The 27543-nt window shown below is 44.5% G+C and overlaps 1 protein-coding gene across 2 annotated transcripts; it reads right to left on the reverse strand.

Annotated features, from left to right (window-relative positions):
* Positions 1-821: 821 nt before the first annotated feature.
* CDC25 (Rhodanese/Cell cycle control phosphatase superfamily protein) lies at positions 822-27280 on the reverse strand. Of its 2 annotated transcripts, none has more exons than XM_087687197.1 (3): positions 27106-27280; positions 1273-1429; positions 822-1157 (listed from the first exon to the last, which is right to left on the reverse strand). In XM_087687197.1, exons 1-3 carry the CDS (start codon positions 27189-27191, stop codon positions 996-998), a joined length of 405 nt encoding a protein of 134 aa, XP_087543323.1. In that variant the 5' UTR covers positions 27192-27280; the 3' UTR covers positions 822-995. The 2 variants fall into 2 exon arrangements, with proteins under 2 accessions (XP_087543323.1, XP_087543324.1); XM_087687198.1 differs by having other exon boundaries at positions 1273-1411; positions 27106-27273.
* Between the last annotated feature and the right edge of the window lie 263 nt (positions 27281-27543).

A 27543-nucleotide genomic window follows, 5' to 3' on the forward strand; every position in this document is an offset into this window, starting at 1 on the left:
GGAGAACCTTGTGCAATTGGAAGGCAACTTCAAATCAAATCTCTCTCTCTCTCTCTCTCTCTCTCTCTCTCTCTCTCTCCATACGGAGCTCAAACTTGAGCTTGAGAATGAGTCTATGATATGTGTAGCGAGTGTGTAATAATGAAAGCAAAAGTTCTTACATTGCTTATGGACGTTTCTCTCTTGAAGGCATTCTTAGAAAAGGAGTGACGGGAGGTGAAAGAGTAGAAAAGATTAGCAAATGTGAGAGAGATTGCCAAGGAGTATGGAGGCCCTTGAAGGAATAGGCAATGTCGTGTCCCATACGTTGAGAGTCATAGAGAGCATGCTTTTCGCCTCTCTCTCTCACGGCTTTATGGGGATGGGTGAGGTCGCTTTGGTGCATTGGAGCCTCTAGATTCTTACTCTACCATCTTTTTCTTTTTTTCAAAAACCGCACACACACACACACAAGGCTCTCCCTTTGCAAACATTGGCTTGGAGTTGAGCTACTATGACACCACATTTTCTCTCCTGCATAGGGGTCCAATTTTGCATTTACCCTTGGTTCCTTCTTTGGGTGGGGAGATGCACCTTATGTTGTTTGGGCATATTGCTACCTACATGTATACATTTCAGACATCAGTATGTTATTACTAGATGTGAAAAAACGGTGAACTTCGTGTTGTGACAGCATCCCAACAATTCCTTCACTATATTTCTCTCGTTCCACAAGGCCAAACAATATGCCACTAGTAAGTAAGAAGGCATAGCCATCTTCTAGTCATAAGATCTCAAATCTTAAGCAATTTAAAATCATAGCATGGAGTGCCACAGGGAAAATTTCCATCAATAGATATAAAATTATATTGAGTGAGCAGGTTTGACATGCTATTTGTCTGCAGACAGCTGGACTCCACAGGACTCAGTGAAGATATAAGCTTTTTGTTGCCTCAATTTGAAATGTTACTTTTGGCTGCTGTTTCACTACTAGTTAACCTGTCAGACTGTCATCATCAACCTTTACAAACAGCCTCCAAACAACGACAAACAGGATGCCCTGCACCTGCCCAACCATTGAAGCCTCTCTCAAGTACTACAATCTTTGGCTGATTCTCAACACCTTTGAGAGTTGCAAAATGATCTGCTAATCTCAAAGCACAAGTTGGCCCTCGCACCTAAGAGACGATCAGTATTAATTCCAATCTGTCAGTCTTCTTAAGTGTTAAAAGCTGATGAAAAGCAGCAATCTATACATGAAAGCCTAGCATTAACCATTATTATCAGACCAACCTGGCTTTTGGCACAATGAAATATGACAGTTTGTTGATCTTCCAGTTTCTCCACTAGATTAGGAAGTTCCTCCTCAAATGTGTCACTTGCAAAATGCCAAGACCCAGCAATGTGCCCATCATAACTCCGTTCTTCATCTCTACGATAAAGCGAAAATCTGTCAGCCAAAAGAACATAGCATCATATGTACTCAATGGATCAAATCAGCTTTAAAGTGTGATATGTATAGAGTTTTCACAGCAAATAATTTAAACCTTAGAAAGATTCTTGCGTCGTTAACTACTTGATATCAACAGAAACTGTGATATCATGATGAAATTCGTGTATCAGCCAGATTTTAGTAACCATTATGCTTTTCTCATTTTGTTTCATCTTCTCATAGGTCACTTTGCCCTATTAACGATGCACTTCATCCTCACTCTGCTTTTGCAGTAATCATGGTTCAGCCTGATGGCTAGCCCACTCATCTGTCTACTGCAGACTTTGAGTATAAATCTTGCTTTTTTATCCCCTTCATATCATGCATTTCCCAACAAACTAAGGCATCAAAAATTTATGATGCAACCATTGCACCCATGATTCAGTCTCCCTCCCTCCCCCTCTTTGGGCATCCCCGGTACCCCCACCGATGCTAACTGCCATGGACCTTTGCTTTCTGCACCGCCGGAGTATATACGTCTACCCCAAGGCACTCATTGTGCCACCTCTCCCTTTTTGAACCTGAGAGGGAAATTTAGAGCGAGATGTACTCTCTTTGCCCTCCAAGAGGGCTCCTACTTCTTCTTCGGCTTCAAAGGCGACCCCTGCATCTCCACCCTCAAGGGGAGCACCTCCTCATCATGAAGTTCGCCCACCATTTACTCTTTTGGGATGGCTGTCTTCGAGCAGTCATTTCTCCTCCTAATACCTAAGATCTTCAAGTACCGCCTAGATCGAGCCTTGGAGGTACTTGGTGACAAGACCTTCGAATTCCTCCCAACATAGCATCTTGTCTACTGTTCCTTACTGTAGGTTACCTTTCAAGTGGAAATCTTAGATCTCCAAGATCCTCTACATCTTCTCCGTATCTCTCTTCACTCCTCTTTCTCCCTTCCTTTTTAGGCATAAGAGGGGATGATGAGAAACCACTTATTCAATTTCCACATTTAATTTAGGGTTTCGCACTCATAACCCCAAAAAGGGCCGTGTCCACATTTTGGCCACTTTTTCTTGTGGACGCCCACACGGTGGTGCACCACCCTAGACAGCTTATGCCTACTTTGCATTTAGCATCTAGAGGCCTTCTCTCTGCTAGACGTCAGCTTCCTATACTTGGCTACAACATTCTGCAACTAATGATTGTCTTCTTACCCCCTCCAATCTGACATACCCCAGGTATTTGTGTTTTGCAACCTAAAGGCTTTCTATGCATCTAGCATCATCACATAGTTCTTGGCGTCAACATCTAGGTTGCTCTCCCTATGTTTAACAGCTCCGACACTCTGGGGTTTGGATTTTGCTACGCAGGTCACTCCTCAACATCAAAGGATTGTGATTCGCTCCCTCGACAGTTGTCCTTCACCTTCCAGTGAATACTTTGATAGCCCATTACCCGAAGGACTGCGTTTCGCTCCCCTCACTATGCAAATTTCCACAGGTGTTGCCGCCTAATTCAAACAGAACAGTGTAGTCATCTTTTGAGCTTCGGCTCCACTGTATCAACTTTTCTTCTCATGCCATGATTCAATGTATCATCACCGTGTTCTTCTTGTGTTTTTAAGTTTCTCCTCCTTGAGTGTTTTTTGTACACACTTTGTGTTTCTCACCGCAAACCCTACTATCTCTCTACACCGTCGCACATTTTGACAACCCCCTCTCATGGTAAGGGATAGCAATTCCTACCTCCATCCCTTCCTATTCCCGTTCCCGTCCCTAAAACTCGTTTCATGTTAGTATGCTTCCTAGTCACGAGTCCATCAAATCTAAATGCATTGATTTATAGTAATTTATAGTAAACAAAAATTCATAAAATAAATTATAAATAGAAAATTTCACATTTAACCACTTTGGGCTAGAATACCCTCAAGAAAATTAAGATACGACGACACCTCATTAGCCCCAAAACATTGGCATCCTTTGCAGTATTTCTTTTCATGTTAATTTCAAACCTATGGTACACTGAGATTTGACTTGAATCTTCAAGAAGAGTCGAGCCCTGCCTAGAATCTAAGAGGGATCGCAAATCATTCTCCAAGGATTTGTTGGACAAGGATCCACTCTTCCTTTGTAGACCAAGATAGTTCTCTAACAACATTGGAACTACTAGCTATCATCTATAACCAACAATCACAAAATTCAATTTGTCCCTTGATCCAATGCACATTGAGCGCAAATTTGGTCTTAAACACTTGTATGCACATCACAAACAACCAACTACATAAGCCTCAAATTGCCCCTTGCTATGGCATGCAAATAAGCCCACCTATAGACCTAGAATATTGCCTATTTTGCTACCACTGACCAAATTTGCACCAAAAATTTTATTCAATTACAAAGGCACGCATGCGTGCATTCCAATGCTACCATGCAAACCCTAATCCTGGCTGGTTTTACACTGAGAACAGCAAATAAGCAATCCAAAACAAAATCAAGTTCAAATCTAAGGCTTGAATCTTCAATTGTCATTGCCAAATTCAACATGCATCTAACATAGATGAGAGAGAATTCTGATTTCAGCCCATGAGATAATGACCAGCAGCAATATCCCCAAATTGCCCCTTGTTTATAAACACATTTGGGCACAAATTGGGTCTTTTCCACTTGCATGCAAGCCACTTTGACTATAGATGAGCAATTTTCTTTTGATTTGCTATTCTCTCTCAAATTCCCTGCAAATCCCTATATTGCATGGCTGAGATTTGAAGACACTCTTCTTGAGACAGCTCAAAAACCCTAATTTCTGCAAAAATTCAAAGCTATACCAACAAATTCATTGTTGAATGTCTAAGATTGATCAATCCATTAGTGAATAATGAATTGGAAGAAAGAGAATGAAACTTGCTGAAGATTTCTGATATTCTTGTGCAGAAAATGCCCTAATACCAATTGCCACCTGCAAATGAGGGTTATATTACTATCAAACTACCCTAATTAGGATTCGCCTGATGTTGTTTGCTCCAAATTGTGCATCAAGTGGTATCCATTTCCCACAAACTGGTTGCCACAGCTTTCTCCAACCTTGCATGGCCCACGAAGGCAATATCTTCACAAGGTCTCTTGTGGGAACCTCCTTCCCACCTCAGGGTACAATTGTATGGCACATCAAAACACAACATTGAGCACACAGGAGCTCAGCATTGCCATTTCCTTTAAAAAAGGCACAGATTTGGCAACGTGGAGTTTATCAAAGTGCTGCAATCTCCAAGCGGCGCAATGTGGGCGGACTCCATAGGGCTTTGAAAGCCCCCCAAGTGGGCTATCTACCCCTAAAAGGATTTGCACTAATTCCCTCTATGCTACTCACACAAAGCAAAAACCTAACTGTGGGTCCTGGGTGTTGAGCTAAGAAATGCATTCCATGCTGATTAGCCACTTAAACAGTCCCAAAACAAGCTTAATTTAATGAAATCCCTAAAACGGAGAGCGGTTCAAGAGAGTTCAATGAAACCCTAATTTGGGAGGGTCCATCCTCATCTATAAATAGACAAGCTGCCCCCATTCAGTCCCATCTCTTCCGTGCAGGTTTCTCACCCTTGTGTATAGATCTCAGCCATTAGTCTCCCACCACGTGGTGGTCCAGCCTTCGTGACTGCTGCCATCACCTCGTTCTACAACAATGTTTTACTACAACATTCTATTGTCGAATTTTACTGTCGCGTTTTATTGTGGCGTTCTACTGCTGCGTTTTACTGACGTGTTCTACTACGGCATTCTACTGCTATGTTTTGTTGCTTCGTCCACATCATCGAGCATTATCCTCTAAAGCCGCCTCAATCTCCTCACGCTCTGATGATCAGCGTTTGGTATTTCTCTCACTCTGTCACTCCAACTGGTGGTCACAGCACTTGGGATCCATCTGTGGTTAACGTCACTCTCTGACACATTGCTCTCCCCTTGGGCACTTCACTTGAAAGTTGTGTCCTTTCTATCCCTTCTTCTGTTTGTGTTTGAGTTTTGAGTTTTACGTTTAGGGTTTGAGTTTAGCTTTTTGTGTCTGTGTTTGTCTCGTTGTGCTTTTGTCGTGGTCATACACTCTGTGTTTCCTCAATGCAAACCCTAGCAGTGCCTCCACACTCTTCTTCACATGGTATCAGAGCTGGTGCTCTTATAAAGAGTATCCTGCGGATATTGTGGAGTGCTAGTCTTTGCACAAGGCACATAACGACCTGTAACCGAATCATAATGTCATAAACACCTTCTTCTCGTGACCCCATGATGTCTTATCAGACTTCTCCATCACTAGAGGCCTTGAGGAGGCATTATTGACTCAGCAAGGAAGATGACACTCCATATTCACCCTCACCATCATCCTCTATGTTTACACCTATGCCGAATATTCCAGATTTCATTAACCTCACAGAGGAGGAGTTTGAGGAGTACCTATGCAACAAGTATGGACTAGTAGACATCCCTTCTTCCAGTTTTGCTACTCCTTCCCGACCGGTTGGTGAGGTTGGCCACCTTTCTAATCATGGAGGCAATACGACATTTGGGACAACTGGTGATCCATCTTCATCATCTTTGCCAAGCCCTATGCCAGGTTCATAAACCCTTTTGAGTCGTTCGAATCAAAACCCTCTCCTATTTTTCCTTTTGGTGTGCAGGATCCGGATGGTCAAATGTATGTAAATCTTAATAGAGAGGGCTTAAGAAATAGACATTCATCATCAAGTATCCCACCCTCTTCTCTTGAATCCATATCACACTCATTTCAAAACCTTAGCTTACATTCCACATCCGTCTCTACCACACTAGGAGTTGGACCTTTTGTCTTCACTCCTAGAACATTCCCATTCTTTATTCCATATTCACATCACGATATCTCGTTAGGGGGCATTTCACCTCTTAACACTATCACCTACCCTTTTCCATAAGCCATTCCACACTATGGGACTTCGTTATAGGGAATGCCACCCCCTAACACGATTTCCTCTACCTTTCCTCATGTAGACATATCTTTTCCTACTGGGATGGCTATGATGGGCATCCCCCTCACTACCCCCAGCTACATACATCTCATGACCTCTCGGATGCAAGGATTTCCTTCCTCTACTTATGGTGCATCATCTCACTTTCCATGGGTCACTCCTATGCATGGATTTCCATCCTCTGCTCCATGTGTCCCTATCTCTCCACCATGGGGTCCTCATGCGGCGACAATGCCCATACCTAGTCATCCCATGCACACATTTGGATCCACCGTGCACACTTCTCGAATAACTGGTGGGCACTATGGACCCATTCCCAAGTGTACTTCTTTCGACCACAATACCCACCCTATCCACCTTATCCGAGCACTACCACTCCTGTTGCCTCGGCCAAGAATGCCTTCACGGATAAAACTCGTTTCAACGGGTCAAATTTCACTACTTGGTCGAACCATATGCAACAAGTGCTTGAGTCTCAGGGTCTTTGGGACCTTGTTGATGGTCTTGAGCCTATGCCTAACCCCTATGCCTAACCCTCACCTAGCCCACCCTGATTACATCCATCTATGGAGAGCTCGCAATGCCACGGCCAATGTCGAGCTGAGATGCAGGGTTTGCTTCCTGAGTTTCACTCTCAGTTACAGCACTTCCCTCTTGCATCAGAATCTTGGAGTTATCTCATCGACCGCTATGTGGCAAGAGATCATACTTGGCATATAAACATCGAGTTTGAGCTTCAAGAATTTTCCATTAAGGGAATTATCTGAAAGTTAAGTTGGCCGAATATCGAAGGTTACTAGCCGAGTTTGCCACTACTGGCTCTCCCAAGTCAAATGACAATCACATCACGTTCTTCTTGAATAAGTTACCTAACAAATACTTCCATTTTATCTAGTTCATTATCTCATTGCCTAGATTGCCAACCTTCTACAAGTTTGAGTGTCAATTCTTGTGTTACACGAGACTGCATGATCAAGTCCACAAAAAGTCCTCCAGTTACATCTATTCAAAGGGGCACGAGTTGGTTGCCTCTTCTTCGAGAGGGAAAACCAACAAGAGCAAGAACTCACAAGATGAGAAGGCAAGCCAAAACAAGGGTGCCACCACTTTCTCCAATGAAAATAAAAAACCTCGACCCCTTTGGTAGCAAATTCCTAAGAAAAATAGATTTTGCACTCACTGCCAAAGGTCGAGCCATGTGGACAAGGAATGTCATACCAAGGCCCAAGGTCTTCCTCCTAGAAAACCACAACAGGCTACAACTACACAGTCTAGTGGGGCTACACCTCCCGCTACTGCCCCATCTACTCCTTTAGCCCCCACGGTTGCTGGACATGTGGCACATGGACAACCTCAACGGCCATCCTACTCTACTCCTAAGGGGTTGACCAATTGGTCTTCTAGCACCGATCCTATAGTACTTTACACATCCCTTCCTAGGAACTCCGCTGCACCTTCTAGGCCTTTCCCACCTCGGCATATGCAATGGTGGCCACACACTAAGCCTTTCATTTTCAAGTCTTCTAATACATTTACACACACATACGCATTTGCATTATCGCACTTGTTTATTCAGTTCATTTTTCATTTCAATTTTGTTTTTCTTTTTAAAGCATCTCACTACTAACCTCTGTGATTGCAAATCTTACTCTCTTTTGCAAACTTTGTTTATAGTGCAAGGCTAACATACAGGTTTGTCTAGTCTCACCTGGGCTGGAGATATGGGATGCGCATTGTTCCCTTCATGGTTTCATCTTCCTAGGATTTTGCTCTTCTACCAACATGGAGGCTTCCCCTCCCATGGCGGATCGTATAACATCTCTCTTAGTGCTATCATGGTAGAGATTTCTACCTCGCTCTTCTAGTCGGAATGCTTCTTCTCATCATGGTTCTCAGCTGTAGAGGTGAGCATAAGCTCAACCGCCAAGACCCACGGGCCACTTATTGTTCAAGCGTTTCAAGTGAGCGCTAATGGCTACCTCTCACATAGCCGATGCTCCATCCCTCTCTACGAGTGTAGTGAGCTTACCTTGATGCCCGATATAGTCGCTTCCTCTCTCAAGCACTCCAATAGCTCCACAATTCTTGATGCAAGCTCAAGCATCCTCAAACCTCCATCTCCAAGCTCCATCCTCCATAGTCATGTGCGAGACGCGAGAAGAGAAGAGAATAAGAAGAGGAGAGATGGAGGAGGGCTTCACCTCCAAGATCCCTCACCCTCACACACTCCATTACTCACTCACTCATACTCCCTCACTCACTCGCTCACAAGCAAGAAGAGAGGAAAAGAAGAAGAAAAGAGAAAGAGTCCACTTTGCCACACACCAAAGAATGAGCTCTCATTCATCTTTTGAACTTTATATACAAAGCCCTAAATCCCATTTGGGCGATCATCCCCTTTTGGCATGGCTGGCCATAGCCTACGCCCTTTTTTCCATTGTTATCCTATCTTCCTAGCTTCCTTCCTACCACCCATCTACATTTACAATTTGCACAAGTCAAAGCCCGGCGCTCTTAAAATAAATCACGGTGCGCCTTGCGCTCTTTTACAAAAGTATTGACTTACGGCTTTTCTTAAGCACCTCTCCTTGATTTAGAACTTTTTCACACTTCTTGTGTTTTCCAATTTTTCTTGGCATGCCTCTGTTCTCCATTCCGCTTTTGCCTTGGCTTTGTCTTCTACTTTAGATTTTCTGGATTTTCCACCTTGTTCATTCGAGGGTTAACATTACCCCCCTCCTAGTTGAGTGCCAGTCCCATGGCACTCGTTAGATTGTGAGTCGGACTCTGCTGCTAGAGTAGCCAAGTGGCTTTTTGAGTTTGTGTACAAGCCGTGTTGGAAGGTGTGTTGGAGGGATTTATGGAACTTGAAGGCCCTTGAGTTGGAGATGATCTCTGGTGTTGAAGGGATTTATGGAACTAAAAGTCCCTTGCGTTGGATATGATCCCTAGTGTTGAAGGAATTTATGGACCTATTGGAGGGATTTTTGGAGCTGAGAGGCCCTTGCGTTGGATATGATCCCTGGGGTTGAAGAGATTTATGGAACTGAAAAGCCCTTGCATTAGATATTGTATTTCTAAAGAAGTTCTACTGGCGGTCACCTCTTGTAGGATATCACCAAAAATATAGCCGAAGCTTCAGATGTTGTACAAGGCACCTTCCTCGTGCATGTTGTGACCCTTTATGGACAGCTTTAGCAGATGAAATTTGAGTCCAAGGACACCATTCAATCATTTTTGCTCCGTGTTACACATGTACAGGAGCAACTTCGACACATGCAGTCAACCCTTCCAGAGGCACATCTCATGGGTATGATACTCTACAACCCTCAGAATTTGATGAAGTGGTGAATGCTTTGAGGGTGCAGACATCCTCTACAACTATGAGCTTTACACATATGTCCTCCATGCTGCTTGAGTATGAGACATCTTTGTGTTTATAGGGCAAGCTCTCATCTCATTATGGCAAATCCAATGAGGCCTTTACAACCTCGGGGAGGAGTGACAGAAAGAAGACGTCGAAGGCCCAGTGTTTGTTAGCAGAGTATTTGTCAGCTCATGTGTGAGTCTGAGCTTGATCTAGGCTGGGCATTTTTATTAGTTATTTTAGGTATTTTTTTGGTATGGCATTTTATGTCATTGGGGCATTTTTATGCACCAGTCGGCCAGCATTAATGCTGTCCGACCAGCATTATTGCTCCCCACTTTTTCAGCCTATTTATACTCAGTGGCTCCTCCTCAGTCAGTCACTTCATCTTCACCATCTGCAGACTCTGTGGAGAGAGGAGCCAGAGCCAGTGTCAGTGCCCACGCAGCCAGTGACTCACTGTTGTATGCGACTGTCTCGTGTTCAGATATATGGATTCCATTTCCCATGCATACATCTGAGTTCTCATCTGTATCGTGTTCTTTTCTTTTCTCTTTTTGTCTTGTGTTTCAGCAGTTTATTTCAGCACATGTTTATGCTTCCACCGCTGCTCCACTTCTGACATGGTATCAGTTTTCAGGATTTGTGTTTCTGCTGTATTTTCTTGCTGATTTCATGACTGTTTTGTACCCCTGCTGATCAGACGACTGCTGTTGCAGCCAGGCGCCCTGTTTTGGGGCTGTTTTCAGCCTGCGTTTTTTGCAGTTTTGCCATCACCTGCTGCCTCCGCACCCTCTACTGCCTACGCACCCTCTGCTGCCTACGTTTTTCATCTGCAGCTGCTAGCGACAGTTTACTACCTGTTTTCTCCAGTTTACAGCCTGCGTTTTGCTGATTCAGCATCTCTCGTGGCTGGGTGGCTGTTCCTTCAGGCCGTTTTCTCTGTTTTTGGCAGTTTTTGACTGATTTTTTTGACTTTTTGCAGCAGATTTTGTCTTCTATTGATTAGATTTTGGGTTCTATTGCATGTGAACTCTCTTTTTCTGTAGTCTGTGCTTGTGTTTTGGCTGTGTTTCCTCTCTAAATTCCATCTCTTCTCTACTTCTCTTCTTATCCTCTCCATATGGCTCCTCCGTGCACTTCCCCTGATGCTAAGTTGCATGAGACATCCTTGAGATTACAGGGGCGGCTTCCGGCACATTATGGAGGTGAGGCTTATGTAGCTTCAGCGAGGGGTAACGGGAAGACGAAGTCGAAGGCCCAGTGTTACCACTGTGGCAAGAAGGGACATTTGCGGAAGGACTGCAAGAAGTTAGCGGCTTCCAGGAAGAAGGAGCAGAAGACGAAGCGGGATGCTAGCTCTATCGATGAGTCCTCTCCTTCATCAGACTCCAACTCAGATCCTCCGACCAAGGTGAAGTCCAAGGCGCGGAAGGGATCCTCTTCTTCGGATCGTGGGAAGGGCTTTGTGGCCCCTTCCTCGGCTGCTTTCTAGTGGTGGTGATGAGGTCATCCCTCACGACTCTCTTGTGCCAGAGAGGGAGTGTGAGCGGGTGTTCAGATGGGGCAGCTGCGCCTCATCTATATTTTTATACAGGTGCACAGGTTCCAGAGAGGGACGTCCCTGAGCATCGACTTTAGTCTGGCGGAATCAAATCCTGGAGCTGGGATAAACATCCAGGTTCATGCTGAGCTGGTTATCTGACAGAGAGCGGGAGGCTTTCGTCTGGAGCTCAGATGAGGGGACACTTTGGCGGTCTAGCCAAAGGCAGGGACTCCATGGTCACCTATGTTCAGAGGCATTTTTGACAGGATGGTCTTGTATGCTACTGCGAGACATTGATGATGGACACAGAGACATGCTATGATCTTCTCTATTTTCAGGTGTTTGGTACGATCGACATCGACATCACGTTCTCTCCGAGGCACCTTGGTGGTGGCTTGATCACCCACTGCTTGGGTATCCATGGTTCTACTTGGTGGTTCTATGTTGTATAGTTTCTGATCCCTTTTCATTGTACTATTGTATTGTATCAGATCACCCATGATCTGAGAGAGGGTGTTAGCAGAGTATTTGTCAGCTCATGTGTGAGTCTGAGCTTGATCTAGGCTGGGCATTTTTATTAGGTATTTTAGGTATTTTTTTGGTATGGCATTTTATGTCATTGGGGCATTTTTATGCACCAGTCGGCCAGCATTAATGCTGTCCGACCAGCATTATTGCTCCCCACTTTTTCAGCCTATTTATACTCAGTGGGGCTCCTCCTCAGTCAGTCACTTCATCTTCACCATCTGCAGACTCTGTGGAGAGAGGAGCCAGAGCCAGTGCCAGTGCCCACGCAGCCAGTGACTCACTGTTGTATGCGACTGTCTCGTGTTCAGATATATGGATTCCATTTCCCGTACATACATCTGAGTTCTCATCTGTATCGTGTTCTTTTCTTTTCTCTTTTTGTCTTGTGTTTCAGCAGTTTATTTCAGCACATGTTTATGCTTCCACCACTGCTCCACTTCTGACAATGTTATCACTGTGGTAAGAAGGGCCACTTGCAGAAGGATTGCAAGGAGTTAGCAGCTTCACGAAAGAAGAATAAGAAGAGCGGGATGCGAACTCCTCCAATGAGTCATCCTCTTCCTCAAACTCCGAATCCAATCCTCCGCCCAAAGAGGAGTCCGAGACACGAAAGGAATCCACGTCTTCAAATCGCAAGAAGGGCTTGATTACCCCTTGTGAAGAAAACTACTAGGGTTTGTACTAAGGAAACAAAGAGTGTGTGACCACAACAGAAACACAAAGAGACAAACACAGACACAAAAAGTAAAACTCAGACCCTAAACGCAAAACTCAAAACTCAAACTCAGAAACTCAAACGCAAACAAAAGAAGGGAGAGAAGAATACAACTCTAAAGTTAATGAATATTGTAAATAATGTAAGAGTGTACATATACTCAAGGGCAGAGTAAAGTGTCGGAGAGTGACGTCCACCGGAGACAGATCCCAAGTCTGTGACCGCCAATCGGAGTGTAGGATGGAGAGGATGCAAGAAATGCACGTGTCAAGAGCACCTAGAGTACCAAAACACAAGCTAGACAAGTGTGGAAGAGGGCTGGCAGCTGCTGCTTGATGAGGAGGAGCTGTCGCCTGATGGAGAAAGCTGTTGCCTGGAGAGAATATACCAAAACGCAAGCTATAGATGCAGTTGCCAACTGCCGCCAGGTGATGAAGAGGTCCAAAACGCAGTAACAGAAGGTCACCTGATGAGGGAGATGGGCTACCAGCTGTCGCCTACACACTGGAGGTGCAAATGCAGCAAAGGGAAGGTGTGGCAGCAATCACTGGGATTGGACAACCACTATGTGTGGACTGATGATGACTGAAATCTACACTCAAAGGGTGAGAAACCTGCACAGGAGGGATTGGGGCTTATTGGGAGCAACCTATCTATTTATAGATATTGAAGAGTACCCAAAAGAATTAGGATTTTTGGAGGACCATTGAAACTCTCTCAAACCACTTTTCTTTTTAGGGTTTTTCATTAATTAAATGTGTTTTGGGACTGTTAAAGAATACTAATCAGCTAAAAAGTGTATTTTAGCTCAACACCCTCTCTTAAGCCCAAAATTGAGCCAAAAGGTTAGGCCAGCCACTTTGATTTTGCCTTACCCCAAGGCGTCCCACCCCAAAGCAGCCAGGGCACCGAACAAAGAGCGCACGGTAACTACCCAATGGCCTACCAAGACTACAGAGGCGATGGTTATCTTACTAAGGGAGTCCAAGTAGTCACCCCAAAGAGAACAGGGCGTCGAACAAAGGGTGCACATCGGCTGCCCTGTGGCCTACCAAGCCCTACAAAGGCGGATGGAACCACATTGAACTTTTTTTTTTTAAAGTGAGTTAAGTTTTATGGTATGCGGCCAATTGAGTAGTAGTGACCCAGAAGACGGGAGTAGAAAGGGTATACCCAACACATCACAAATCATTACAAGCCTACCCATCCACTCGAGGGTGTCAATAACGAGAAAAAAAAGTGATGAGGTATCCATGTAATGAAGAAGTATGGTGGTGTGGTGACAACAGCCACCGCTTGAAACAACTTAGGATCCACTTAAGTGGTACTTTATGTTAGCGATCAGAGTCCCTTGCCAAGCAGGCGCCACGTGGCAGTCTGGTCGGACTGACCAATCGGCCAGCCACGTGGCGGTCCGACCTGTACTGTACCAGTCGGCTGCATTTAATGCAGCCGACCTGCCATTTCTGGGCGCATTCTTTTAAGCTATTTATAGCCGACATTCTGCATAGTCTTCCACACTTCTGATTACAGATCTCAGGCTGGAGATCGTGCAGACTGCAGCGTACTTCGAGGTGGACAGCAAGTTGCATCCTCGAGGTGGAGACACGCAGTCCCGTGCACTGCGCCCGTGTACATATCTGCATATCTTTGTATACAGCAGATCTTCATCTTCCACTGTCTCTTTCTCTCTCTCTCTCAGTCTTGGTCCCACGCTTCCGCATCGCTGCACTCTGACATGGTATCAGAGCAGTGAAGAAGGGCTGACTGAGTGAAGCACCTTCCTAAAGAGGAGATTCCATCGCGACACAAGGCTACGTTTCCAGCGTTCGAGGGCGAGCGGGAGGGCTGCGCATCGGAACAAGGCTGAAGCGAGCGTGGGCGCGCGGGAAAGGAGTCCAGTTGGTGAATTTGCTGCTGTTTGCTACTGTTTGAAGAGGAGGAAGGCTGTATTTCCAGCTTTCAAGTGCAGGTTTTACCTTTTTCATCACCTCCGGTGGGTAAAGAAGGTTCGGGACGCGGAAGAAAGAGCCCTAGCAGGCTGCGTTTTCACAGTCAGAGGGGGCTGCTTTTGCGTTTGTGCAGGCATTACAGGTGAAGATGTCTACAGAGATTGACTTGGAGTTCCAGACGATCATGGATCGGAAGGTGCCTGTTTTACCGGCTCTTCCCTTAGATCAAAAGCTCGATGGCGACAATTACCGCATCTGGCGCGTGATGATGTTGGCCATCCTTGAGTCTTACGATTTGGCGGAGCTTGTACAGGAGATCGACCGGCCCTCGGCGAGAGATGAGTCCAAACTCTCTTCCGATGCTCGTGCGGAGTTGGCCAAGGCACAGTCTCACTGGGACAAACTGAATGCCCGGATTCATTCTTTTCTTTTTCTGCCTTGTACTACAGCAATGATAGCCCACATCGAGCACTTGACGGTGGCTCGCGAGATATGGCTGGAGCTTGACTAGATGTATAACCAGATGACCCTTATGAAGAGGGTTTCTTTGGAGGTGCAGATGCGGACCTTGTCCGTGAACAAGTCTTCTTCGTTGCGGGAGCACATCAACAAGCTTAGACACCTTCAGATGCAGGTTCAGAATGCAGGGAAGCCGATTTCCTCCGAAGACATGGCGATCACACTACTGTCCCAGTTGCCGCCACGATTCAGTGCTTTTTACTCCGCTCTTATTGCTTCGGGACGAGAGTCTACTCTTCGGTGGGAAGAGCTGGTTCCTATGGTCTTGGACCAAGAGGAACAACTGAAGGGACAGCATGCTTCCAAATAGGAAGCTTTGACAGGTCAAGCCTCTCAGAAGAAGGGGAAGGACCAAAAGAAGGAGGACAACAAGTCAAAGAAGGACAAGGACAAAGAATCAACATGCCATATTTGTGGTAAGACCGGCCATTGGAAGAAGGATTCCCCCGACAAAGACAAGAAGGACACCAACAAGAAGGACTCAAAGGATTCTGGAGCGGTGGCTGCACCCTCATCAACTGCATTTCTTCATCTAGCAGTCCTTGAGGACTCTACACTGAAGGCTTCTGATGCTGCAATGACAGCTCCCCAGGCTCGAGAGTGGATCGTTGACAATGGTGCCTCCCGGCACATGACTCCTTCATCAGTTGGTGTTGCCCAGTTGCGCCCTTCGCGTGGGCAGATTCTCATCGGAGATAGCTCTTCGGTGTCTATTGCAGGACGGGGTGAGATGCAGCTTATTCCAGATGGACGTGGTGATACTCATACCTCAGAGGTCTTGCATGTTCCAGGTTTAGGGTATCATCTACTTTCGGGTCATAAGATTTGTTCACTTGGACTTTTGGTGGAGTTTGACAATGATTCGGTGCGAGTCCTTGATCGTGCGTCAAGGAAGGTTCTCTCATCAGGATATGAGGAGAACGGCATCTACAAATTGACGTCTTCTACCGCTCTCCCTACTCTTCTTCTTACCTCTCAGACACAGTCAGACCTATGGCATGCTCAGTTTGGTCACCTCAACTATGACTATCTTCGGAGGGCATCACGTGGACAACTTGTTCGAGGGTTACCGGACATAGTGGTGAGCCAACAACCATGCATCTCCTGCATTCGTGGGAAACAGCATAGGGATGTGATTCCCAAAAAAGCTTCGCGGCGGTCTACTTTCCCGATGGAGCTTGTATCTACGGATCTTTGTGGCCCTATGCGGAACGAGTCCTTGAAAGGGAGCTCGTACTTCATGTTGATCGTAGATGACTACAGTAGGATGACTTGGGCCTATTTCTTGGCGTTGAAGTCCGAGGCTTTCTCCCACTTCAAGGATTGGCTTCTCTTTGAGGAGAACCGATCGGGCCGGCAATTGAAGACCTTGCGATCAGACAAGGGTGGTGAATTTGTTTCTAATGAGTTTGCTCATTTTTGTGCAAATAAAGGCATTCACCAGGAGTTTGCTAACACCAACACTCCTCAAGAAAATGGCATTCTTGAACGGAAGAACCGAAGTGTGATCGACATGGCGCGCACCATGATGGAGCACCGACAAACACCTCAATTTTTGTGGGCCGAGGCTGTGGCTACTGCAGTCCACATCCTTAACTGATCCCCCACTTCGGCCGTTAATGGGATGACACCTTTTGCGGCTTACTTTGGGACTAAGCCCGATGTTTCTTATTTCAGGGTTTTTGGGTGTGATGCCTATGTTCACATTCCCAAGACTCATCGTGATAAATTTGAAGCGGCTTCCCGAAGACAGGTGTTTGTTGGCTACAACTCTCAGTCCCAAGGCTATCGTTTGTATGATCTCGTCAAGCGGGATGTGTACACCAGTCGAGATGTGCGGTTCGTGGAGGTTCCAGCCATAGCAGCGGATGAGGAGCATCCCGTTCTTGGAGATCCAGGGGAGAGTTGGGCTCCCGAGACAGTTCCTTTGGAGCCAACGCCTTTTGATTCCGATTCTGTTTCCGATACAGAGTCTACTATTCCACCGGTCACCCCCGAGGAGTTACTACCGATGGATATCCCAGAGTCTTCAGCTGATGGAGAGAGACGAGGAGAGGTCCAGCCTCCTCCTCGTTGGGCCCGTGACACACTCCAAGATTTAGGGATTGAGGGGGTCCCTGAGGAGTGGGGACCGCAGGATGGTCCACAGCAGTCACGGAGGCACCAGGAACATTCTACGTAGCTTGTTTGCTCGCGATCAGAGTCCCTGGCCGAGCAGGCGCCACATGGCAATTTGGTCGGACTGACCAGTTGGCCAGCCACGTGGCAGTCCGACCTGTACTGTACCAATCGGCTGCATTTAACTAACCTGCCATTTCTGGGTGCATTCTTTTTGGCTATTTATAGCCGACATTCTGCACAGTCTTCCACACTTCTGATTACAGATCTCAGGCTGGAGATTTGTGCAAATTACAGGCTGGAGATCGTGCAGACTGCAGCGATACTTCGAGGTGGACAACAGGTTGCATCGTTGAGGTGGAGACACGCAGTCCCGTGCACTGTGCCCGTGTACATATCTACATATCTTTTGCAGCACACTTTATACAGCAGATCTTCATCTTCCACTGTCTCTCTCTCCTCTATGCGGTCACTCTCTCAGTCTTGGTCCCACGCTTCCACATCGCTGCACTCTGACACTTTACACAATGAGATACAAAGTATGCTACATGCTGAAGAATGCTCATGCAGCAGGTGTCACTTGGACAATGTTCCTCCTAGGAAAATTGTTCACTTGCCCAAGCACCCTAGTACAAAGATCATGAAGTTATGCAATACAAAGGGGAAAGGTATAATAGGGGGGAGAAGCCGATGTCAAAGACGAAGTGCTGAAGCCTATAGAATACCAAGAAGAGTAAGAATCCCCTCTCAACCTGGATGTAGATGCCGAAGGAGGAAGAGAAGCCTAATGTCAGTCTTCATGTGGTGACGAGAACCAAGATGATGACAAAAAGAATAAAGCACCCTGCTGGAAGAGTAAGGTAAAAGTCACCGCCATGATAGTATCAAGAGAGATGTTGCATGATCCATCTTGGGAGGGAAAGCCTCCATGCTAGAAGAAGAGCAAACACTCCTAGGATGATGAAACCATGAAAGGAACAGCATGCATCTCCACGTCTCCAACCCAGGAAGGACCAAAGCAAACCTACAAGTTAGCCCAATTGAAATACAAAACCCTACAAAAGAGATAAGAATCTGTAAGCACAAAGATCAATAGTGAGATACTCCAAAGTAAAACATAACAGAAAGAAAAAGCTAACTGAAAGTACAATGCAATGAATGTGTATGTGTGTGAGTAAATGTAGTGGAAGACATAAGAATGGAAAAGCTAAGGACAATGAATCCTATGGGCCATAGTCTAAGAGTGTGGTTACCATCACATATGCCCAATAGCAAATCTCTGCCAATGAAATGCTTGATGAGGTGGAGAGAGAGGTGAGATGGATGCATGACATGCAATGAAATCTGAACCTGCAAACAAATCAGACAATCCCTCAACAGGGGTAGTAAAAGAGACTATCTTCTGAGATTATTTGCATGCCACATGTCCAGTAACAATGACTGGTGCTGAGGGAGCAGATGAAGCAAAAGCGGGAGACATAGCCCCACTGGACTGTGCAGTCGCAATGGTCTGCCAAGGCTTTTTAGCTAGGAGACCTTGGGCCTTGGAGCGACACTCCTCATCCACATGGCCAGATCTCTAGCAATGTGTGCAAAACCTATTTTTTTAAAGAAGTTGCTACCAAATAGGTCTTGATTCTTTGGTTCCCTCTGAGAAAGAGATGTCACCCTTGAATTGGCTTGCATTCGCATCTTGCGAATTCTTGCCACTATTGGTTTTCCTTCTCAAAGAAGAGGCAACCAACCCCCTCTGCTCTAAATAAGACTATGATGAGAACTTCTTATGGACTTGATCATGCAACCTCACGTAACACAAGAACTGACACTCAAACTCGTAGAAGGTCAACTGTCTAGGCTATGAGATGATCTGCTGGATGAAATTGAAGTATTTTTCAAGTAAGTTATTCAAGAAGAATGTAACATGATTGTCATCTAGCTTCGAAGAGCCAATGGTGGCGAACTTGATGAGTAACCGCCTATATTCAGCCAACTTGACTTTCAGATCGTCCCTTTTCTTAATAGAGAACTCTTGAAGCTTAAAGTCAAGATTTATGCGCCAAGTACAATCTTTGGCCGCATAGCGGTCGAGACGGTGACTCCAATGCTCTGACGCGAGCAGAAAGTGCTATAACTGAGAGTGAAACTCAGGAAGCAATCCCTGCATTAGCTCAACATTGACTGTGGCATTGCGGGCTCTCCATTGACAAATGTAATCATGGTGAGCTAGTTGAGGGTCTAGCATAGGCTCTAGACCAATGACGAGGTCCCAAAGACCTTGAGACTCAAGCACTTGTTGCATGAAATTTGACCAAGTGGTACAATTTGACCTGTTAAAATGAGTCTTATCCGTGAAGGCATTTTTGGCCATTGCAATAGGAGTGGTAGTTCTAGGTGATGGATAATGGGGGGGAAGTGTAATGTGGGTAGGATGGGGGAGTGGAGTATACTTGGGAATGGGCCCAAGAGTGCCCACCAGGCATACGGTGAATGTGCAAGGTGGATCCATAGGTAGGGAGGGGCTGACTGGGCATGGGTATGGTAGCCGCATGAGTAGCCCAAGGAGGTGGGATAGGAACACGTGGAGCAGAAGATAGGAATCCCTACGTAGGTGTAACCCAAGGAGAGTGTAATGACGCACCATAAGCTAAGAATGGAAACTCGTGCGTTTGGGTGGTCATGTAAGATGTGAATCTGGGGATAGTGAGGGGGATGCCCATCACAGTCATCCCAAGTGCTATGGGTGTGCTCATTTGCGGAAAAGTGAGAGGCACTGTGTTAAAGGGTGACATTCCCTCTAACAAAGTACCAAGGTGCAAAGAGGTAGAGAATGGGATAGAGAATGAGAAAGTGCTAGGAGCAGAGATGGAAGATCCAACCCCTAGTGTATGTGATGCGGATATGGAGTGTAATCCAAGGTTTTGGAAATATGATGAGAGGTGATCAAGGTGTGATGTAGAAGAGGGTGGGATGGGAGGGAATTGAGAAGTGTGTGTTACATGCTCAAATGAAACATAAGATGTAGATGTACCTAGATTATGTCTGCTTCGAGAGCCCCCTCTATTGAAGTTCACATATGCAAAGCCATCCAGACATTGTACCTCAAAAAAAGAAACATGCAAGGGTTTTGATTCATACCACTCACAAAGATTGTACAAACCTGACACTCGACCTGGCTGAGATGATGAAGATGGATCGCCAAACGTCCCAAATGCAATATATCCTCCATGATCGGAGAGGTGGCCAACCTCACCAACCGGTCCGAATGTGGTAGTAAAACTGGTAGGAGAGATATAAACATCACCGTACTTGTTGCGATGGTACTCCTCAAAGTCCTCTATCATGTGGGTGAAATCTAGACTAGGAGTAGAAAAAAAAGGTGACGGTGAAGGTGGAGTGTCGTCCTACTCACTGAGTCCATGATGCCGTCTCAGGGCCTCTAGCGATGGAGAAGCCTAATAGGACATCATAGAAACTGGAGAAGAAGGTATCTGTGACATTGTGATTCAATTACAAGTCATATTGAGTGCCTCGCATAAAACCAAGCTCTCCACAATATCTGTAGAATACTCTTTGCAAGAGCACCGGCTCTGATACCATGTGAAGAAAACTGCTAGGGTTTGTACTGAGGAAACACAGAGTGTATGATCATGACAGAAACACAAAGAAATAGACATAGACACAAAAAGCAAAACTCAAATCCTAAATGCAAAACTCAAAACTCAAACTCAGGAACTCAAACATAAACAAAAGAAGGGAGAGAAGAACACAACTCTGAAGTGAATGAATACTCTAAATGAATGTAAGAGTGTGCAGATACTTAAGGGCAGAGCAAAGTATTGGAGAGTGACATCTCAGAGACAGATTCCAAGTCTATGACCACCACTCGAAGTGTAGGATGGAGAGGATACAACAAACACAAGTGTCAGGAGCACCTAGAGCACGAAAACGCAAGCTTGACAGGTGTGGAAGAGGGCTGGCAGCTGTCACCTGATGAGGAGGAGCTATCACCTTATGGAGGAAGCTGTCACCTAGAGAGAAGACACCAAACACAAGCTGTAGATGCAATCGCCAGCTACCACCAGGTGATGAAGACGTTCAAACGCAGCAGCAGAATGTCGCCTAGTGAGAGAGATGGGCTGTCGGCTGTCGGCTGTCGGCTGTCGTCTACACGCTGGAGGTGCAAATGTAGCAAAGGAAGAATGTGGCAACAATCATTGGGATTGGACAGCCACGTATGTGCAGATTGATGGCTGAAATCTATACTCAAGGGTGAGAAACCTGCATAGACGGAATTGGGGCCGAGTGGGGGCAGCCTATCTATTTATAGATGTTGAAGGGTACCCCAAAGAATTAGAATTTTTGGGGGACCATTGACACTCTCTCGAACTGCTCCCCTTTTTAGGGTTTTTCATTAATTAAATGTGTTTTGGGGCTGTTTAAGAATCCTAATCAGCTGAAAAGCATGTTTTAGCTCAACACCCCTTCCTCAGCTGCTTTCTAGTCCAGGTGATGTGGTCATCCCTCACAACTCTCCGGTGCCAAAGAGGAAGTGTGACAAGGTAGTGTGAGATGGGGCACTCGAGCCTCATCTATACAAGTATACATGTGCACAAGTTCTAGAGAGAGACGTTTCTGACACATTGATTGAAGTCTGGCAGATTCAAATCCTAAAGTTGGGATTGACATCCAGATTCATGATGAGCTATTTTCTTTGACGGAGAACAAGCTTGGCTCCTAGTCTTAAGCTCACATGAGGGGACACTTTGGTGGTCTTGGCCTAAGGCAATGAATCCATGGTCACATATGTTTAGAGGCATTTTTGCCAGGATAGTCTTGTATGCTACTGTGGGGCATTGTTGACATATACGAAGATCTGTTATGACTCTTCTCTATTTTCAGGAGCTAGTACGATCGACATTGACCTCAGGTTCTCTCGAAGGCACCTTGGTGGTGGCTTGGTCACACATTACTTGGATATCCATGGTTCTCCTCTGGTGGTTCTTTGTTGTATCTGATTATCATTGTATCAAATCACCCATGATCTGAGAGAGGGTGTTAGCAATCTAGTCAGCTCATGTGTGAGACTGGGCTATGCTTGATATTACTGGGTAATCTAGGCATTTTATAGTGGTCATTTTAGTGATTATTTAGGCATTAATTGCTGGCCAACCAGTATTAAATGCTGGCCAACCAGCATCCATATTTGGCATATTTTGGGCCTATTTATTCAATGGCTCCTCCTCCTCTCATTCAATCATCATCATTCTTCAGGTGGTCTTCCTATTGGAGAGAGGAGTCAGTGTTGATGCCCACACAGCTAGTAACTCACTGTTGTACACATCATTCTTGTGTTTGGTATATGAATTCCATTTCTTGAGCACATCTCTGAGTTCTCTTCCTTTGCAATGTCATTTTGTTCTTTTGTTTCTTTTCTCGTCTTGTGTTCAACAATTTATTTCAGCACTTATCTATGCTTCCATTGTTGCACCACTCTAACACCATGGAGATAGAATCGCAACAATAATGTTGCTAGGATCATGACTAGTAAACACATCAATTCAAGAATAGCAATGCCAAACAAATGCAAGAAAACCCATTGCCAATGTCAAAATATACCAAAGCAATCAATTAGAAGCATATCTCTAACAACGAACCTTAACATTTAATATCATATTAGAATAGCAAAACAAGCAAGTAAATAATAAAGGGGCTGCCCACAAATGAGAGCATGGGAGCTTGTGATCTTGTGATACAACCACTTCAAACATCGAGCTCTATGAAATGCACCACAAGGCCATCTACTTGAGGAGCTTGCTGATGGAACTTCAATTTCTATGCACTATTCCAATTGTTACCTAATGCGATAACCAAAGTGCAATGGCAGTTGTTGATAACCCCATCATCAGTCTAAAGAGAAAGCACATCAGGGTGCACTAGCATTTCACCAAAAAGTAGATGAAGCTAAGCACCATTTGCCTAGAGTTTGTGCCATCATCAAACGATTTTGCAGACATCATGACCAAACCAATCAACCGCTAGTCCTACACCATTTCTTCCACAAATGGAAGTGAGTACTCCCTTCCCTTTGATATCAACATATGGAGGAGGGGATCCCCGTAGGTGTCCCTTCCATAGTCCAATGGTGCGAGGGGGTAGCGGCTTCTCTTGGTGCTTGTAGGATTTTGATCTCCATTATTGAGTTTCTTATGTACATTATACCATTATGCGTATATGCATGGATGATCATACTTGTAAAATGGTGATTGGGCAAGTGAACAATTCCCCTATGAGAACATTGTCCAAGTGGCACCATACATAAATATTCTATTTGAGCAATAGACTTTGCAATACACCTTGCAAAAATCATGCATTGGTATTATGTCTTTGTGAACAGAATGCTTTGGATGAGGGAAAAATCTACATGTATAGGCATCCATCCAAACATGAGAACTCCTTGCATCCCTTTCACTTCAACATTGAGTGGTCAGGCCTTGGATTTGCCATATTTGCAACAGCTCAAATTGCAATCTCCATGGTAAAGTATTAGGGCAGCATGCGGCTCATACTAATACATTTCCTTTGTCACCAAGACCCCAAATAGAGAGCCTTAGGAGTAAAAAGATGAGTAATCCCGTGAGATATATCAAGATTCTTGACCATTGAAGCTATCGCCTTGTTCTGCCAAGGCTAGGGTTTGAAAAGGTTAAAAGAAGAGCTCAAATGGTTAAAAGAGCAACTGCCTTGCCCTTCAGAGATGACCAATCTTGCACTTGATCAATAAGAAATAGCTCAATGCCTACTGAAAATGGAGTTTGCCCCTGCTGAGCTCAGCGAAAAATATGTTAAATACTCCTAGTGCTCAAGGTTGAATGATCCCAGCTCAAGTATGCTTGATATAATGCTCTCAAGTCACTAGATGTGTGTCCCAAGGTTAGAGGAAGAGACTTAATTACTGAAGAGCAAGAATAAGGTTTTCTTGCAACCACCATGGAAGCTTCAGCCAAAAGTTTGAAAGAAAGAGGAAAGAGAAAGCCTCTTTGAAAAGTAACTGCACTTCTAAACCTAACTAACTCTATTTTCTTTTTCTTTTACCATTTGACCTTCAAAATGGCATGTATCTTGTCCACAACTTACCATTTTGTCCATGATACCTCCAACTTTACCTTCATGTACTCCAATTAGCTCTGCCGACTAGGCTCTCCTTGGTCCCCTTAATCTCTACACTTGTGCAGTACCAAGTTAACACCATGTCATTGAGTAACCAGAATGTAACTAGTCTGAGGAAAGATTGAACCAAAATGGATCAAAGACCAATGCTCTAATACCACTTGTCAAGAAGAGGATTGAGAGGTGAGAGAAAGGAGAACAAAAGAGAGAGAAGAGAGGAGAAAAGAGAGAGGATGAGGAGAGAGAAAGACTAGAAAGATAAGAAAAAAAAAGCCATGAAAGTTGTGAGCAAGAAGATGAGATGAGAGATAGTAATTGCATTATTACAAAATATGTCAAAAATTACATGTCTTACCCCTTTTATACCTATGCCAATGTGACAAGGTATTATTAAGAATCTCTCACTAAAACATATATCTTCCCAACTTCTTACAATATGTTAGCAATCATATGTGTTTTGTGTGGTCATCTCCTACTTATGAGCCTCGATTTGAGTCAAATGAGAACATAAGGAGCTCTGACATTGTATTTATCTATCATTTCATGTGTTTAAGACACTTTAGATGGACACATTAGTACATTTCTTATACAAATTCCATGCTCGTGCCATGTTAGACACATCTGCACCACTGTAGAGGTTTAGCAGAGATTGACATCTCTCTTCCAAATCCAAACATTTGAGCATTGATTATCTCGAGTTGAAGCTATGAAAACTTTCTATCGTCACAAATTCCCCTATGATGAGGGATCACATCCACAGGACGGAGGAGCTTCGGGATAAGCTTGCATCCCTTGGTACGGACATTTCTTCAAAGGACCTAGCTGTAATACTTCTCTCACATCTTCCGTCACCAACTATTCTACACCAGTCTTCTCACTTCTTGTAGCTAAGAGACTCTCACTTGGGAGGAGCTAGTTCCATTGATACTTGAGCGAGATTGCGAAATCCGTACACATGGCCATGCTTATATGGCTATATCTTCAAATACAATACAAACCAAGCAGAAAATAGAAAAGAGAAAGAAGTTGGAGTCATCTTCCAACTTTGATACAAATTTTATGGGAATGCATAGAGGATATTCCATGTGTCCTCATTGTGGGAAGACCTCGTACCCTGAGGAGAAGTGCTGGAGTAGATACCCTCACCTTCATTCAAGAGTGAAGAATGGATCTACATTGAAGCCTTCATCTACCTCTACTTTGTCACCAGCTATTACCACTAAGTCCATGTTTCTACACATTTATCAAGTGAAGGATCTCAGGATCTCCGTCCGTCAAAGGGTATTATCACTGCTAAGATGGCATCTCTTAAATGTCTATTAGTGGTGTTGACACCTTGCCTCTATTGTTTAACTGTCCAGCGAACTCTGTTTCAAAGGCCCTACATGTTCCGAACTTGGGTTTCCATCTTCTCTCAGTTTCTGGCCTTCCTAGACTCAAGACCAATGTTGTCCTCACCAAGCTGGCCATCTTTATTGAGGATTCTTCCACAAGAGCCACTTTTATGATAGGTTGGCAAAAGAGAGGACTATCTATACTCCATTCCCCTTCCATTGTGCAAGCCACTTTAAGATAGCTTTCTATTGCCTAAACACTTGAAATGAAGGGCACATTACTGCATTTCTATTTGGGTACCTTTGGCTGTCTTGGGCGCCCTATTCAGGGTTTGGTGACTTTTGGCCCCAATTTTCCTATATATAGGCGGCTTGCCCTCCCACTTTCATTATTCATCATTGACCCTTCACGATCACCCAATCCTTCTCATTCTCTCATCCCCTTTCTACCTCTGGTGCCCACACTAATGCATTGAACTGCATGTTGAGGCTGCTTGTTGCAACCTTATACTTTTAATCATTGCAATCACATTGTTCCTTCTCTCACCTGCATTCTTTATTTGTCTCCTCTCCATGTTCACTTTTCCTTTTCCGCCGCACACTCATAAAAGAGATTGGAGAGGAAAACGCTTGGACAATAAATAGGCCATAAATGTAATCAGGTCAGCCAGCAATTTATACCACTCCCCTACTTGGCTACCATCATTCACAAAGTATCTTCTACAAGATTCAACACTCTCCAATTTTAAGGAATTCTTCTCCCTCTTCTGGTGTTACCTTCCATGACCAACCTAATTCGGTGCTGCCCTCAATGACACCTTGGGCTGCATGCAAGGACTAATCAATCCTCTTTGTATTCAGCATTCTTTTGGAGTTCAGTGCAGATTTTCTTCTTCCATTCTCTTCTTCATTGCAATCTTTCTCTTCCCTTCACAAACGCAACTCATGTTTCCTCTTGCGCCGCACACTCTCACAGACCTCAAATGCACAACCATTGCCTACAACAGAAAGTTCTATTGTTGTCCTGCAATCTTCTTAAATAAAGACTAAGAATGATGATGACACAACCCCAATCCTCTCTGATGTAAAACTTGCAATCTTCTTAAGTGAAGACTAAGAATGATAATGGCATGAACCCAATCCTCTCTGATATAAAACTTGCGAACATGCTGAAAAACTAATTTGGAGACCGATAGAGAGCACTCATCAGATCTGAGAGAAAGGAAGTCCAAGCAAACATGCTTTAGCACCAATGTATCAGACACAATCTGCCGCAAGCTGTAAGTAATGTATGATGAGTGGCGATGTGAGCATCTGTTTTTTATAGTTGACCACTACAACTTCGATGGATGCTTAAACTCGATACCAAACATGATTATTGCCAAGAGGCAGACATGGAAACTCTGAATTGGCATTTCCTGTTTGATTTCCCTGAAACGAGATTCTTCAGAGCGGGGCTACCTGACATCGACGACTGCAAACTTGCCAGATGGTCGCATGCGCAGGAGCTCAGCTGCCGTGATGTAGGAGATCGGGCATGATGCCATGGTGCTACCCCTCCTCGTACGCTAGTCGTAAAATCGGTCTGGTAGCTATATTGCATGGTTTGGCAGGCTACAGGGAAAAAATATAGGTAAAGGGGCCAATAAAGTAGCGCCTTCCAAAAGGAAAACACAGTCACTTAACAATATAATATGAATTTTTAAAATTATAAATAAGCTTAACTTAAGTCAAACAATTGAACCTTGTAAATTTTTTTATATTTTAGATTTTGTAAAACCCTTATATAAATAGTTTGATCATTAAAAAACATTTATGCAATTCACTTGGAAAAAAAAATTGTAATGGAGGATTATTAGATGACAATCTATTGGCCCCTTTACCCTAATTAGTATATAT

Source organism: Lygodium microphyllum, chromosome 10 (genome assembly GCF_053477565.2).
Source record: "Lygodium microphyllum isolate KBCC chromosome 10, Lygodium_microphyllum_v1.1.10, whole genome shotgun sequence".
NCBI classification, from domain to species: Eukaryota; Viridiplantae; Streptophyta; class Polypodiopsida; order Schizaeales; family Lygodiaceae; genus Lygodium; species Lygodium microphyllum.